Below are 16,091 nucleotides of genomic sequence, written 5' to 3'. Positions count from 1 at the left end.
GCCCACTACAAATCTACACACTCAAATACTGTGAGTTTATGGCACAGTGTCCACCACTGAATTTCCAGAGATATAGATTACCTTGGTATTATCATATGATATAGATGGAAACATAAGGCAAGCTCAATTTGAAACACTTTAACCAATAGAACACAAAACATCCAAAGAGAGAGAGAGAGAGAGAGAAAAAAACAAACAAACAAATACTTTACATTTCAGTATCAATCAGGGAAATGTAGTATTGTCACATGTAGAGTAACAGAAGACTAATATAACCAAATGACTCCACTTTACAAAATGTGAGGAGCATATATGCACATGTTTTTGGTTCCTTATTGTCTGTAGTCTTACTGACTTTATAGGCAGCAAAAATGACTATTTTTGATAATTTTCTGTAGATAACAAAAATAAATCAGTTTTCATTTTTATGGTGTTCTGTAGATGCTAGATTCCATGTATTCTTGAATGAACTTACATTTGTTAATCTAGAAAGAATGGTAGAAACTTATCATTCTATACTTTCCAATGACTTCTTACTGTTTGCAATTTTTGCCAAATTCACCGCAGATAGTTAATAATTCTTTACATTCAACTTCATTTCATCTCATCATGAACCTTTTTGTTGAATATACATACAACTTTTTGATCTTTTCAGGAAGTTTCTCCATTTTGCAATATTATTCCAGGCACTTTAAGCTAATTCAATATTCTTGAAATCAAATTTCTTCATATAATTTTGAGAATATCATATCCTTCAGCCTTTGAAATTTTACAAGGCTGAGGTTCTGCTGTTTATTCTCCAGATATTTTGCTGGCTCAGTATTTCAGCTTGTCAATTTTATAAACTACTCTTTACAAGATCTGCGGAATAAACGGTGACTGTCATTATCATTTAAGTCCTTGCTAGCTTCTCTGATTTCTCAGAAAATTCCAATTAACAAACTTTTTTGGCCATTTAAGCAAATACACACTAGATGATCTGTATTCATATATTTACCATGCAGTTCTCATCCCCCTCCCTTAAATACAGTGTATTTGTGCCCTTTCAATTTTGATATTCTCCAATGTTGTTGTTTTTTTTTTGTTCCATTAATTTTTCTGCCAGTTGTTTCCTCCAAACTTAACAAACTGTTCTTGGCGATTCAAATTCAACATTCACACACTTGCTATTATTTGTAGAATTAACATTCATTAGCTTTCCTGATTGTTTGAGGTTTTTTCAGGTATGCTTTCGATGGCTTTTCTCTCTATATATTTCTGATAGTTCTGTGTCTTTAGGAAATGGACTTCAACGTCTCATGGTTTCAACTTCAATCGCTTTAAACAATGCTTAAATATTGTTTTTGTGTTTGTTTTCCATGAAGTTCCTCCATTTCCTGCTTTCTTCTAAGTTCTTCGAGGTAATGTATGTCTTACATGTGATACAATTCAACCTCTTCAACAATACTTGTAAGATGTAAAAAGCCATCAACTTTTAAGATTGTCCATAAAGAGGTTTCTGCTCTCCTATTAGTCTATATCTTTCAAGATGGCTAAGTAATTACCGTTGTTCTCATTCCTTGTTCACAATTTGTGGGATCTGTTAAATACACATTTCTCCCTGTTCATCTGATTTTTCAGCAACTAACTTTCCTCAACTACTTAACTTCAGGTGAATCAAGCAAGATTTCTAGTAGTCGTAAATCTACCACCTGTCCCTGATTCAAATGGATATCACAAGTCATGTCTCATGTTAAAGCTCATAAGTCTTCAGAGTTTTGACTTTTGACAAATTTGGCAACTTACATTTTCTTTTCTTGAACTCTTACCAAAAGATCAAACTGATGTTACCAGAGTGCTTTTTACTTAGCCTCAGTAATAAGCAAGTTTCATGCAAATGGGTCCCTATCAATTCATGCTTTCTTGGGCACTACTCATCCTCACATCAACCAGATCTAGCTCCTGTGGTGAAAAACTTACTTTCAATTAAGTTTGTCATTGTTAATTATTATCAAAACATATAGTATTGAAGGATTTCAGGCAAAGGGAATCTGAAGGTGTTGTTTCTTTTTTTAATATGACCTTTACGATTTACCTGGTAAATCATATTTTAGCAACGGAAATTTCTGGTTTCTGAGGATTTGCATGCCAGCACATGAATGAGACATAATATGCTTGAACGCTACATCAATTAAAACTGGCTGTAGGTGGCATTTTTTCCCACAGTTGTATTCTTTGGAAGTCACATGTCAAATTCTACCTTTAAGTATATGGCAAGCTTACCTGGTAATTTTGAGCAATGATGAGAGCTGGTAAAGCACTGCTCCAAGTCCTAGATTGCAACAGTATCAGTGGTATCATTCACAAAAAGGTCTTCACAGGAGCAAAAGCTGAGGCTGGCAGCAGTCTTGTGGTTGATTGGTTTGTGTTATCCCTCTTTCATGTTGACGATAGAGGCTCTTCCCATCGGTAAGAATCTGCAACTAGAGTCTACTCATCATTTCTGAATATCAACTATTCAAGTAGCCATGCACATTTTTTTTTTTTGCGGGGTTTTTCACCAAAAAAGTAGGAAAAAGTAGGAAAAAGTAGGATTTTGAGCAAAAAAGTAGGAAAAGTAGGACAAGCAGTAAAAAAGTAGGAAAAAGTAGGAAAAGTAGGATCACTTGAAAGCCTGATCTATACAAGCGACTTTATTGTGACGCTGTCCTTTGGACCAGCTGTTTTCTTCCGACATCAAAATTTTATTATAGCTATAAAATACATGTACAATCACTCATTTGATTCTCATCAATGGCAGCTTGTTAGATCTGACCCCATGCTGCAATAACATACACTTGTATTTTGTTTTTAGGCCAACACACACTCAAACACATGCACATTAACCCACTCACATTTCATGCACAGTCAAACACACAAGTAACAATATAAATGGAATTTTCTTTTTTTTCTTTTAATGTAGAACCCATTAAATTCAGCCACTATTAAAAAGTCCATAAATACAATGTGTTTATCCACATTATTTCATAACTAATGAAGTGGTCTTCTTTATTACAATGCTCTTACATCCTAGCATAATAAAACATAAAACATGTATTCTTTTTGTGCTTTCTAAAATATGGATGTATTTCCTACAGGGCAACTAAATGATAGAAAAAAGTTGTATGTCACAGGACCAAACTTCAGTTTGCTGATTTTGATGAATTCATATTTTCCAGACTCTGAGCTTGCATACTTTCCAACATTTCCATTTGAGAAAATGGTAGAATCTAGGCTGCCTACACAAGTAGCGCTAGCTTGAATGCTAGTGAAATCTCTCAAAAATGGCAGTCCACCACCAAATGTGGTTGGCAAGTTTGTTCTTGTGGTATTTTCTTTGTCCCACTCTATTTTCAAACACCTTCCAAAACAGTGGTATGAAAGCCAGCTGCCAGATAGACTGAGTTTGGAGATGATGGCCTTTGAAAGTTTGGATGCTGACATACAAGCATTCAGGAAATTACTAGAGGTTAAATCAAAGCAATACATGTATAGCAATGAGCTGCAAAGGGAAAAAAAGTGTGCAAACTTTCATTCACAGACTCTGAAATTTGACAGGAGGTAGTTAGGACATCAATTTAGGATGTTTAAACAAAGCTAATGTAAATTTTGCAACTTAGTTTGTACCTATTACTTTATATAATAATTAGTAATGTGCATATAAATGTACCTATTCCATAGAGTTATGCTCATAAAATTTCACAAACCAAGTAAGTACATACACAAAAATAGTGTGATCCCACTCCAAGAGATTATCCTGTTTTGAATACATGCACAAAGATTACACTAGCAAACATGATATCCATATGCTTGTACGGGGTGGGGGGGGGGGGGGGGTGAGATAAAGAAAACTTAATTTTAGCGAAGCAAATCATCACATCCCAACTAACCTTTACCTCTTAACATATGGGAATTCATGGTTTCTTTTATTTTGGGACAGCTTTGGGCCCCAAAATGAAGAAAGGCCTTTGACAAATATGTCAAAAATAATAGATTTCTTTCCCGTCTCATTTCCTGTAAGATTTTCCATTTCCCGTTCATGAATACTGCACTGTATGTATATAACCATATCAGAGCAGAACATGTACATACAGTGTAAATTTGGGGGGTGTGCTTTTTACCTCTAATAACATATGGGAATTCATGGTTTCTTTTATTTTGGGATATATCTGGGCCCCAAAACGAAGAGAGCATTTGACAACATGGTTTAGAGTGTTACATAGATTTCTTTCCCATCTCATTTCCTGTCGAATTTCCCTTTTCCTCTTCATGAATACTGCTGGCACTGTATGTATGTAACCATATCAGAGCAGAACATGTACATACAGTGTAAATTTTTGGGTGTGTTCCAAGTGTACCAAGTAAACTGGCTGGACCCCACAACCTTGATATGACAGGATTCTCCTAAATCTCCACACTATGCTTTTATTTGTCAAGACTTATCTTGGAAAGTGCTCTTGTCTGGGTTTAGTGAAATTCATTTCACAGGCAGTTGAAAATAAAAACCGTAACAATGGGATGTACATCTTCAGTTTCCACCATGATTACTAAATTTGTATTGTAACCCAATAATCCCACAAGAAATAACTATCATAACGTGTTCGTTGGCAGGGAAGCTCTGCAGCACTTGAGGTCCATTGACAGGCGTTTGGCAATGAGGGGTTCCTCTCTGGACCACATGAATTCTTCTAAACTTTCCAGATCCTGGTCTGGCATAGTCCTCGCGAATGCATTCCATCACGAAACAGTTCAAAGCACACATCACTTGTCACTGCCACTGTCTCCATGACTCAGTCTGTGCCAAAGTATTTCTGTCCAAAGTGATTGGGCGGGACTGGGTTGACCTCTGAGGTGAGAACAGTGATGTTGGGGAATTCCTTGATGACTGACTGAACGCCTAGCAAAAGGTGTGGTGGGGGGGGGGGGTGGGGGGGGGGAAGAGGATTTCAAACAATCAGTACTACAAAATGTGATGCACATTGCAGCAATCTCATTACATGTCTATCTCTGTTACTACTGACATCAGAATGCGATTCAATGTGATACCAATACATGTAACAGTACTATCAGTCTTGCACTTGGTCCTCAGACTCATGGAACCAGCCAACAATATTTCATTTCATAACTTTGCCCTTTTTTTTTCTCTCTTCCAGTTACCGTCAGTGCCACATATGTGACCCTGCATCACAAAACCAACAAAAAGTCGCCAGACATGGATTTTTCGTTCAGGGCAGATTCTGAAAGAGCAAACTTTTAGCTTTAAAATGATGTGTAGTAAACTCAATTCAAATAGACTTTTCTAACCTATCTGAATATTGAAAAGAAAGCACACAACCTGGAAAATTGTGTGCTTGGAAAAGAGGCTCTGAAGTGTAGGTTCTATTCAGGCACTTAATCTTAACAAGCCCTGCTACACACTGAATGTAGCTGTGCAATGAATGGGACAAGAAACAGGATGTAAGAAACCATAGCAACAACAATGAAGGGATTATCAGATTAAGATGAAATTGAGCATGCTCTAAACCCATTCTATCCCTGACTAACACCAACTTTCAAAGCAGTAGCACCATCCTTTCAAAAGTTATTAGAGTTGAAAGTGAAGATTGTGTCAAGGATTTTTAAGAAATGAAAAGGGGTCTCTATAAAGACACACCTAATCACACTATTCTACAAAAAGAGATTGTTCTAGAAAAACTGCTAAAAAACAACTTCCTATTTGTTTAATGATCCCAAACTTTACAATAATATAGGAGAATTGCTCTATCAGAAAATATAAAAAAAAAAACTCATGATAGACTAGGTTGACCGTTCCACCTATTTTGAGTCCTCGTATGAAATCAGCACATGCAACTGAAGGGGTCGGTGCAATATAGTGCTAACCCACACTTCTGTCAAAATTGAGTTGCATGCATTTTCATAATCATTATCCTTCACTCTAACCTCTGTGAAAATATCATATTTGAATTCAACCAATAAGATGGTAAAAAATGCATGCATTCATGTCTTATAATGTACAATGTATGGACTTTCCAAACATTCAACAGCGTTTATCTCAAAATGACTATTGTGTGGGTTAGCACTATATTGCACTGACCCCTTCAACTTTTTGTTGGTTTTTACTTTGATTTCTCCTCCCACCCCCCATTTTACTTGCATGCTGTCGTAGTTCAAAAGCAGTGTCATGTCTGTGGTGGGGTGTGTGTGTGTGTGTGTGTGTGTGTGTGTTAGAGGTAGGTGGAGTGAAACTGACTCTCTTCACTCACACACACACACACACACACACACACACACACACACACACACACACATATACAGTACCCCAACACAGACAGGATACCGCTTTCACACGTGAAGCACCTTACTATTAAACAGCATGTACACGTAAAAGGATGATGAAGATGAGCACGAGTGTGCAGGGGGTAATCAATTCTTACCATTGGGAGTGCAGAACAATGTCAGGAGCAGAATGCTTTTGTCCACTACACCATGCTCCTGAAGGACTTTTACTGCCTGGATCACAGTATTTCCAGAGTCTATGAATCCGAAGAAGAGATATGTTCATAAGAAGAAATGTCACGCTTGTTAGCAACAGGTTCACATCATTCATTTGAATCTTTGTTAACAGTCACCACAATTGCCCTTTATTATTAAAAAGTTTACAAAACAAGCAGCCACATTTCCTCTGATCAAATCTATTCTATGATAGTCTTGCTATCAAAAAGTAAACTCCCTTTTGACAAAATTGGCATCTATTCAACATACGTTTTATTGTTTGCGTCAGAAAAAATATGCTTATTAAATGCTCATCCATGTAAAAGTTGCCTTTGTATATCGGATGATAGAATGACATCTACTTTCAACTTTCAATTACATGGTCAGAGGGGAATGAAACTGATCAAGGAAATATTAGACATTTGCATAGTGCTTATCTCATTGTCATGCATAATCAATTCATGTAATTCCAGTTGATACAGCAATATATTAATGCAGCTAATCGTGCAAGGCATAGATTTTTCATTTTATGTGGAAATGAAAAGATTTTCATAGTCATTATGACACAGGGCATTTAACCAAATTCTTCCTATTTACCATAATAAGCATTTGGACAAGTGTCTGGTATATGTAATTGCGCCAATTCATTTTTACATGTCCAAACATGAGTGGCGGAAACCCTGGGCAAGTTGGCATGAAGGTAAGTAGCACCCTGCATAATGTGGATATGGTATTTGGGGTATACAATGTATGCCCTACTCACTGAGGATTGGATACATGAGAAGGACCCTCCTCCTGCTGATGTCGGGCGGGAACTTTGCGTAGTAGACCTTGGCCTCGTCCGTCTCCTCGTTGGTCTTCACAAGGATCTTCCCGATGCGTATCGATCGGCAGCAATCCCTGAGCCCATGCTCCATTGCTTCCCCTGTGAGATAATGTTGTTGAGAGGAAGATGGTCACTAAATGGCATATTACATGAAAAGCAAGTTAAAAAGACATCACAACATGAAAAAGAATATAACCGGCAGCAATCCCTGAGCCCATGCTCCATTGCTTCCCCTGTGAGATAATGTTGTTGAGAGGAAGATGGTCACTAAATGGCATATTACATGAAAAGCAAGTTAAAAAGACATCACAACATGAAAAAGAATATAACACAGTGTGCTCCCATTACCATGAACATGGTAACAACAACATTTTGCAGTGAAAAGTCGGGTCCCTAAATTATTATCTATACGTATATTCATATACCTTGGTACTTGATATGTTTGGCTGTAACAAGATTTTGATAACCAAAGAAAACTGCCTGTCCGAGGGACTTTGTTGTAATGGGAGTTGCCTAGTTTGCAGGCACAAACCCTTGTTGGTCGTAAAGGAGTCTGCGCCAAGACTACTATTTGTACATGCACCACCCTGGCACTGCAGCCTCTCCCAACAAAGGAGAAGCTACAACACCGGGCCTATGGGACTCAACAGTGCCAGAGTGGCGTATGTAGTAGTAATTAAAGGGATTGCAACACATTTGAATTCAATGGGAAAGTAAATTGGAAGTCTTCATGAAAAGGGATATTCTCACTGGTTGATACACTATTCTAAACATGGTACAGTTACATGTATACAAATCATAAACTATTTGGACAATGTGTCATCTGCTGCTTGGTATCTTTCAGGACTATTAAAATTGACATACTAATATTGATACACTGGAGGGCTAATATTCTGGATTGAGGAAACAGGCTACTATGAGTGTGGAAACAATGCTACATTTTGTAGTTTGCTATTGTATGAAAAAGGGGGGAAATTAATATTGATGTCAGTAAGTTGTTACAATTATACGCCTACATATATTGCAAGCTGAGATTTCTAGTAGTCCAAGAGCATTAGGTCAAAAAAGGCCTAAACCTGGACATTTTTGGTAACAAGCTGATTTTTTCAGGATAGGTCCAGAAAAATGTCTAGAATAACATACTAAAAGTCCTCATGAATCCTCCTTGAGCGTTTTCCGCAATCCAAGATGGCGTCCAAAATGGCCGCCATTTCCAGAATTTCTTATAACTTTTCAACCAGAGAACCCAAATACAAAATTAAAATGTCTAAATATATGTTTTGAAGCATGAAGAACTCAATAAAACACATATCAAGAGATGTTGATGCACGCAAGTACCGAAATCCAAGATGACGTCCAAAATGGCCGCCATTTTTTGAAATTCTTATAGCTTTTCAGTCAGGTAACCCAAATACGAAATTTATATGTCTAAATATATGTTTTGAAGCATGAAGAACTCATTGAAACACATATCAAGAGATTTTGATGCACGCAAGTACCGAAATCCAAGATGGCGTCCAAAATGGCTGCCATTTTCTGAAATTGTTATAGCTTTTCAGCCAGGTAACCTAAATACAAAATTTAAGTGTCTAGATATATGTTTTGAAGAATGAAGAACTCAATAAAATACATTTTAAGAGATGTTGGACGCACACAAGTACCGTAATCCAATATGCAACCAAAATGGCCGCCATTTCCTGAAATTTTTATAACCTTTCAACTAGAGAACCCAATACACAGTTTAAGTGTCTTTACACGTTTCGAAACATGAATAACTCAAGAAAATACATATTAAGATATTTAGACGCACGAATGTGCTGATTTTAACGCTCGAGCTCTTCCTTATATGGAAAATGGGGTGCAACCAATTTTATCTCACAATTATGTAAATAAATGTCAATACATTTTATAAGAAACTTTTTATTTAAAATATAGTTCTTATGTGTAAAGTATACAAATAAAAGCATTTGCATGTTAACGTCAAGGAGTGTGTCCTTGTTACGAGAGAAATATTTCACCAACAGATTTGTTGCTAAACATAAAGCCTATACTAGAAGGCAGTATCCGTTTACCACATGGTCTATTTTCGTCACCTTAAGCACATGAGATGAAAATTTAGTGCTAGCCCCTTTTTATTACCAATGCATTTGATGTCTACCATGAGGTGAGTTCCAGTTGAAACTGTCAGTTATCACTTGCGAAATAAAAACAATTCTTTGAAAAGTAAAGTTATTTGTGCATGGAGGGGGGATACTCCTCCACCATACGAGGGACCTTTTTTTCTTCCTTTTTTTTACTCGAAAGTGAAATACATAGTGCAAGCGTTTGGTAAGATATTGAATTATTTCCATCAAAGAGTAGGAAATTGGATATAAAGTAGTATTCAGGGAAGTGGGCAATATGATTATGGAAGGGTGTGGGGGGGGGGGGGTCCCCTCCCCCTCTCCCCCCCCCCCCCCAACATGAGGGAGATTTTGCATTTTCAGACCTGATATTCAGACATCCTGATGCACCCTATTGGTGAAATATTAGATTTTTGTTTCCATCAAAAAAGGAAAAAAAAGATATACAATCATGGAAGTGCGCGGTTACAGGGTTGCCTGCTCCCACACGAGGGAAAATTTCGTATTTTCACAGAGCTGTTGCATCCATTTGATGAAATACCCGATATTTGTTTTCTATTTGAAAACGTGAGGAAAAATATATATTCAGGAAAGTGTCGGGGAGGGAGAAGTGTGAAAGGAGAATACTCCTTCCCATACCTCAGAAATTTTTGTATTTTCCAATTTGAAATTCAGAGATTTAGCACACTCTTTGGTGAAATATCTGAGATTTGTTTTTGTCCTAAAAGTAAGAAATTAATACTTATGGAAATATGCGGGGGAGGCGTATGAGGTGATGCACCTTCCAACAAAATGGAGATTTGTTGTTTTTTTTCAGGTTACGAGTTTTATGGTGCGCTCTGTTGATGAAACACTAGATTTTTGTTTCTAATAAAAAGTGTAAGTAGAATAAAGACTGGTATATTCAAGGCAATGAGCTAGTAGATGATGGGGGGGGGGGGGTCACTTTCGACTGGAGGGAGTTTTCCATTTCGATGATCGTCATTAAACGGCCTAATGCACCCTTGGTGTTATATGGAGAAAATTATCCATTCTCGAAGAGTAGATAATAATAGTCTCATTATCCCCATCCCCCATAGAAAAGAAGGAGCTTTTACACTTGAATAGAAATGAAATAATTATATCATTTACACACATTTGATAGAATATTTGGGAATTGTTAATCAAAAGGGAAATTTAATATATATTGGGGGAAGTGAGCGGTTGAAGAGTTAGGGCAAATTACCCTTCAATATGAGGGAACTAACTTGCATTTTGTAAGTGAAAGATCTAGAGCACACTTTTTGATGACAGATTCGGAAATTTGTTAATCTCAAAAGTGTACAAAGTCTATAAAAAGGGGCCGAGCGAGGAACATTTAGCATTTTTATGATTGCAACTGAATGACAAAGTGCAAATACTTCAGGTAATATTTGGAAAATAATGATTGTACAGGCCACCACCTTCCCCAAGGAGGAGGGGGGGGGGGGGTGCATCCAACCCAACCTATACCCGTTTTGTGCACATTTACGGGAAAGATTCCACTGGACCTTCTGAGTTGTTGAATCTCGAACATTATGTTGAATTTCTTTGTCTCTTGTCTCAGGCTAAAAACAGCCAATTTTGATGAACAAATGGCGGCCATTTTGGGCAACATTTGGTTTTCGGGAAGAACTCACGTGATTTTATTTGTACTTATGTGCTTCATGATCTCTAAATAAGTATTTCGTTGGGTTCCTTATGTCTTAAAATATATATTTATACATTTAAGTGCGTATCGCAATTACGTAGTTGCAGGGTTATGAGAAAAACAGGAAATGGCAGCCATTTTGGACACCACTTTGGATTTCTGGAAGTGCTCAAGTGCTTTATTTGTGTTTCAAAATCTCTGAATAAGTATTTGGTTCCTTGAGACTCAAAACGTATATTTCGACATTTCAAGTGTGTACAGTTGACATCTACTTGCAAAATTATGAAAAAAAAAATCAGGAAATGGCGGCCATTTTGGACGCCATCTTGGATTACGGTACTTGTGAGCTTCAACAACTCTTAATACGTACTTTATTGAGTTCTTCATCCTTCAGAACATATATGTAGACATTTAAATTTTGTATTTAGGCTACCTGGCTGAAAAGTTATAAGAATTTCAGAAAATGGCAGCCATTTTGGACGCCATCATGGATTACGGTACTTGCGTGCATGCATCAAAATCTCTTGATATGTGTTTCAATGAGTTCTTCATGCTTCAAAACATATATTTAGACATTTAAATTTCGTATTTGGGTTACCTGACTGAAAAGCTATAAGAATTTCAGAAAATGGCGGCCATTTTGGACGCCATCTTGGATTTCGGTACTTGCGTGCATCAACATCTCTTCATATGTATTTTATTGAGTTCTTCATGCTTTAAAACATATATTTAGACATTTAGATTTTGTATTTGGGTTCTCTGGTTGAAAAGTTACAAGAATTTCTGGAAATGGCGGCCATTTTGGACGCCATCTTGGATTGCGGAAAACGCTCAAGGAGGATTTATGAGGACTTTTAGTATGTTATTCTAGACATTTTTCTGGACTTATCCTGAAAAAATCAGCTTGTTACCAAAAATGTCCAGGTTAAAACTAATACTCTTGGACTATAGGTAATCATTGTGGGAAAATTGTTCACCTTAGTAGCCTTTCCACACAAACGCACAAAGACATTGTTTATCATGTGTGCAAGTAAAGTTCAAACACGAAACTCCCCAGAAATCAGGTTTGATAATCACCGACACGTTTTCATTTCCTGTCACAGCATTTGCACTGAAGAATACAAATTAATTGTGCCGGTCATGTCACGAATACCACTAATCAGAATTGCCCCTTTTCAGTACAAACAAATTGTCTTTACCAAGTTTTTGGAAAGTTTTTGTTTGTTTCTTTGTTTTTCTTTTATAGCCCTACGGACAATAAGAACAGAATTTCGTAATTCAACTGTTAAAACAACAATTTCAAAGAGTATGAAATAAAGATGACAATTGCAATAAAGAGCAATGGTAGATGTAAGAGCAGTTACTATTATCACAATTCTTATTAAACAAGAGACCCGCGGGTCTAGCGCTCACCTGAGTATCGCAAGTTCACCTTTCACGCAGTCACTAATCTAAATTATTCACAGCTCTACCAAAATTTGACCAGGCATTCTAAAGTAGAAGATGAAAATGTACAATAAGGGCAAATTTTTAAAGACTCCTTAATTTGGGGGGATTGGGGCCCCCTGGGGCCCTCTGGGTGGGGCATGGTGCCCATTTTGATAAATTGAGATCCTGACCCCCTAGGGATGCTACTTGCCAAGTTTGACGAAAATCCATCATGAGGTTTTAAGGAAGAAGATGAAAATGTACAATTCAGGCCCCCATTTGGACCTTCCCAACCACCCCCCCCCCCCACCCCTGCTCCCAAGAGGGGCACCCCTGGATCTCCTATGAACAAACTTGAAACTACAGTCATTAATGTACTCACTAATAGTATTATCTTAGCTCTATAACTTCTGACTCTAGAGAAGATCTTTAAAGATTCCTTCATTTTGGGGGTGTGGGACCCCCTGGGGGCCCCCTGGGTGGGGCATGGCGCCCATTTTAACAAATTGAGATCCTAACCCCTCAGGGATGCTACCTGCCAAGTTTGGTGAAAATGGGTCATGGGGTTCTCAAGAAGAAGATAAAAATGTACAATTTAGGCCCCATTAGGACCCTCCTCACTCCCCTCCCCTGGGTCCCAAGGGGGGCACCCCTGATTCTGCCATGAACAAACTTGAAACTACAGTCATTAATGTACTAACTCATAGTATTAACTTAGCTCTATCACTTCTGGTTCTAGAGAAGAAGATTTTTACAGATTCCTTAATTTTGGGGGGTTTGGGCCCCCTGGGGGCCCCCTGGGTGGGGCATGGTGCCCATTTTAACAAATTGAGTTCCTAACCCCCTAGGGATGCTACCTGCCAAGTTTGGTGAAAATGGGTCATGGGGTTCTTAAGAAGAAGATGAAAATGTACAATTTAGGCCCCATTAGAACCCCTCCCCACCCCCTCCCGTGGGTCCCAAGGGGGGCACCCCTGATTCTGCCATGAACAAACTTGAAACTACAGTCATCAATGTACTAACTCATAGTATTAACTTAGCTCTATCACTTCTGGTTCTAGAGAAGAAGATTTTTACAGATTCCTTAATTTTGGGGGGTTTGGGCCCCCCTGGGGGCCCCCTGGGTGGGGCATGGTGCCCATTTTAACAAATTGAGTTCCTAACCCCCTAGGGATGCTACCTGCCAAGTTTGATGAAAATCGGTCATGGGGTTTTCAAGAAGAAGATGAAAATGTAAAAAGTTTACGCACGACGCACGACGGACGACGGACGACGCACGACGGACGACGGACGACGCACGACGCACGACGCACGACGCACGACGCACGACGGACGCCGGACGAAGGGCGATCGCAATAGCTCACTTGAGCCTTTGGCTCAGGTGAGCTAATAAAAATTGTGATAATAGCAACAAAATAGCAATACATGTAATAACAGTTTTAAACAAGAATGATGATCACAATTCTTATTAAATAAAATTGTGATAATAGCAACAAAATACATGTAATAACAGTTTTACACAACAATGATGATCACATTCATAAGACTGGTACTGTAGTGTAAAGTGAAGTATTCATCAAGTAATAATCATCATCATAACTACATTATGCAAATTCATTCAGAGAAGAACAAATAAATCAATGATGCAAGAGTGATGACCTTACCACTTCTCATGATGCTGACCCCACAGTTGCCATGGATAAACTCCACCCCTTCGAAGGAGTGGCCTGTTGGCGTGACAACCTCACATGTCTTGTATGGCAACTGGTTTAATCCCTCCTCCACCACCAGCCTGATCTATTGAACGCAGAACACATGCTGTTACAGTTGGCATTAAGGCATGCCATAATGTGAAACACAGTAAAACCAAACAACAAAAACAATGGTTGAGGATCAATTATTCCATCCAGTTTACCAAGCTAATCATTTTCTCAAGGAAGCTGTGGATTATTCAGGGTGTCTTTTTATGTACATTTCACACTTTTCAAAAGCTGCATCTGGGTTTAACGATAACATGCAGGTTAAAAAGAAAAGAAAAACAACATTCCTAGTCATAGGTGACTTTTCAACTGAAGATTTAAGAGGAAACAAAGCAGAAGAAGACAGTTTCACTGGATGTTCCATCAATAGGAATACTTATTAGGGTACTTAATTAGTTTTATTTCATGTATCACACATACTTTTTAAAATACAATATACAGTAAAAGTACTCTGCAATACAGTACGAACATGTGTATGTCTATCTTGTGATTGTAGAAGTTGTGTATTCAATAGCTACAGTGTATCTTTAGGATAATCAGAATTGTATCTTCTTGTAAAGAAATTTGGATGAGCACATTTCTTACCAATCTGTTAGCATAGAAGACAAAATCTCCCCTGGATGTAGTCCTGTATTGGAAAAGAAAAGATGGAATCACAGGATCAATTAATATTTTAGACATCTATAATTCAATTCAGCTCAGCCACCACCTCCTTCTTCTTGAAATTCTCTTTCTTCTTTATCTCAGGTTTTCATCGGTTTCTTCTTCACAATGCAGAAGACAGTCATAGAACCTCACAATACTTTTTCTAGACATTACACTGTACATACTGAATAGATGAATAAGGAGTTTTACTGTACAATCATTGCAGATTTGCAATCTTTCATTGTATCCTTTATTAGATGGGAAGGAACATTTGCAATCTTATTTTGTGATCTCCTTGGTCTAATGTCCTCTCACTGTACCCACAGAGGGTTTTCACATTCTCTAGACAGAATCAAGCCACCAAAAATGAGGCTACTTTTGTGAGGTATAAGTTGTTACACTCGCTGTGACTGTGCACGTCCACAAAAAATTGCGAGCTGCCTTTGCAAAAGACTAGCCCAGGGCTGTCTCTAGCCTTTATGACTATGTGAAAATGTCTATGTGAGGAATCTATTAAGAATAGATTATTCAACTACAGGTAGACTCTAGTATGCAACAGTTTTGAGGGACTTTCACAGTACCACTGCATTCTTTGGCGGATCCGGAACGGAGGAGGGAGCTGGAGAGCACCAGGAGCACACGCATGCCAACCTTTTTTTTTTAAAAACAAGAGAAATAAAAAGAAAAATGGAGCGGGGCACGTGTGCCCCCCTCTATTATTTTGTAAAGGCACAGTGCCCCCACAGCCCACTCCCTCCCCTGGTATTTCTGGGGTCTGTCTGACTTGACGTAGATGACGTTCAAACATGACGCTTGCTTAGTTAGCCTAAATACCACCGTAGTTGGCCGGTAGGTGGTATAAAAGTAGTTGGTAACTTACTTATCTCTTATCAGAGTTTGAAGTTCGTGGATTTGATTGTTGCGCCTCAGAATCTTGAGCTGATTGCCGTATTCTGGTTCCTCAATGCTGTTTGAACCAACTGAACTGTCGCTTTTGGTGGACTTGTCTTCTCCCATGTTAATAGCGTCTCAAGACGCTTTTCGCAAACAATTTTGAACTTGAAGCAAGTAGATTTCGTAAAATGCACTATCAGAATGACAACGTCTAGGAGTAGGACCTAGAAGCAGGC

General features: G+C 38.1%; 1 protein-coding gene across 1 annotated transcript; it reads right to left on the bottom strand.

Moving 5' to 3' along the window:
* Window positions 1–4,510: 4,510 nt before the first annotated feature.
* On the bottom strand, window positions 4,511–16,065 carry LOC139734304 (uracil phosphoribosyltransferase homolog). Its single transcript, XM_071645099.1, has 6 exons — window positions 15,842–16,065; window positions 14,902–14,944; window positions 14,221–14,353; window positions 7,274–7,435; window positions 6,453–6,551; window positions 4,511–4,915 (listed from the first exon to the last, which is right to left on the bottom strand). Exons 1-6 carry the CDS (start codon window positions 15,976–15,978, stop codon window positions 4,809–4,811), a joined length of 681 nt encoding a protein of 226 aa, XP_071501200.1. The 5' UTR covers window positions 15,979–16,065; the 3' UTR covers window positions 4,511–4,808.
* Between the last annotated feature and the right edge of the window lie 26 nt (window positions 16,066–16,091).

Source organism: Diadema antillarum, unplaced genomic scaffold, assembly GCF_040938485.1.
Source record: "Diadema antillarum isolate AM-2024a unplaced genomic scaffold, OU_Dant_1.0 seq00000523_RagTag, whole genome shotgun sequence".
In the NCBI taxonomy this organism is placed as follows: Eukaryota; Metazoa; Echinodermata; class Echinoidea; order Diadematoida; family Diadematidae; genus Diadema; species Diadema antillarum.
This window is presented reverse-complemented; position numbering and strand designations above follow the sequence as displayed.

What these genes read in the sequence shown, in the direction of transcription:
- LOC139734304 (XM_071645099.1), bottom strand. Translation starts at nt 15,978, where the DNA reads ATGGGAGAAGACAAGTCCACCAAAAGCGACAGTTCAGTTGGTTCAAAC. An exon ending in CAAACTCTGATAAGAGATAA is followed by an intron (nt 14,945 to 15,841) that starts GTAAGTTACCAA and finishes TTTCCAATACAG; the next exon opens with GACTACATCCAGGGGAGATT. An exon ending in TCTTCTATGCTAACAGATTG is followed by an intron (nt 14,354 to 14,901) that starts GTAAGAAATGTG and finishes TGCGTTCAATAG; the next exon opens with ATCAGGCTGGTGGTGGAGGA.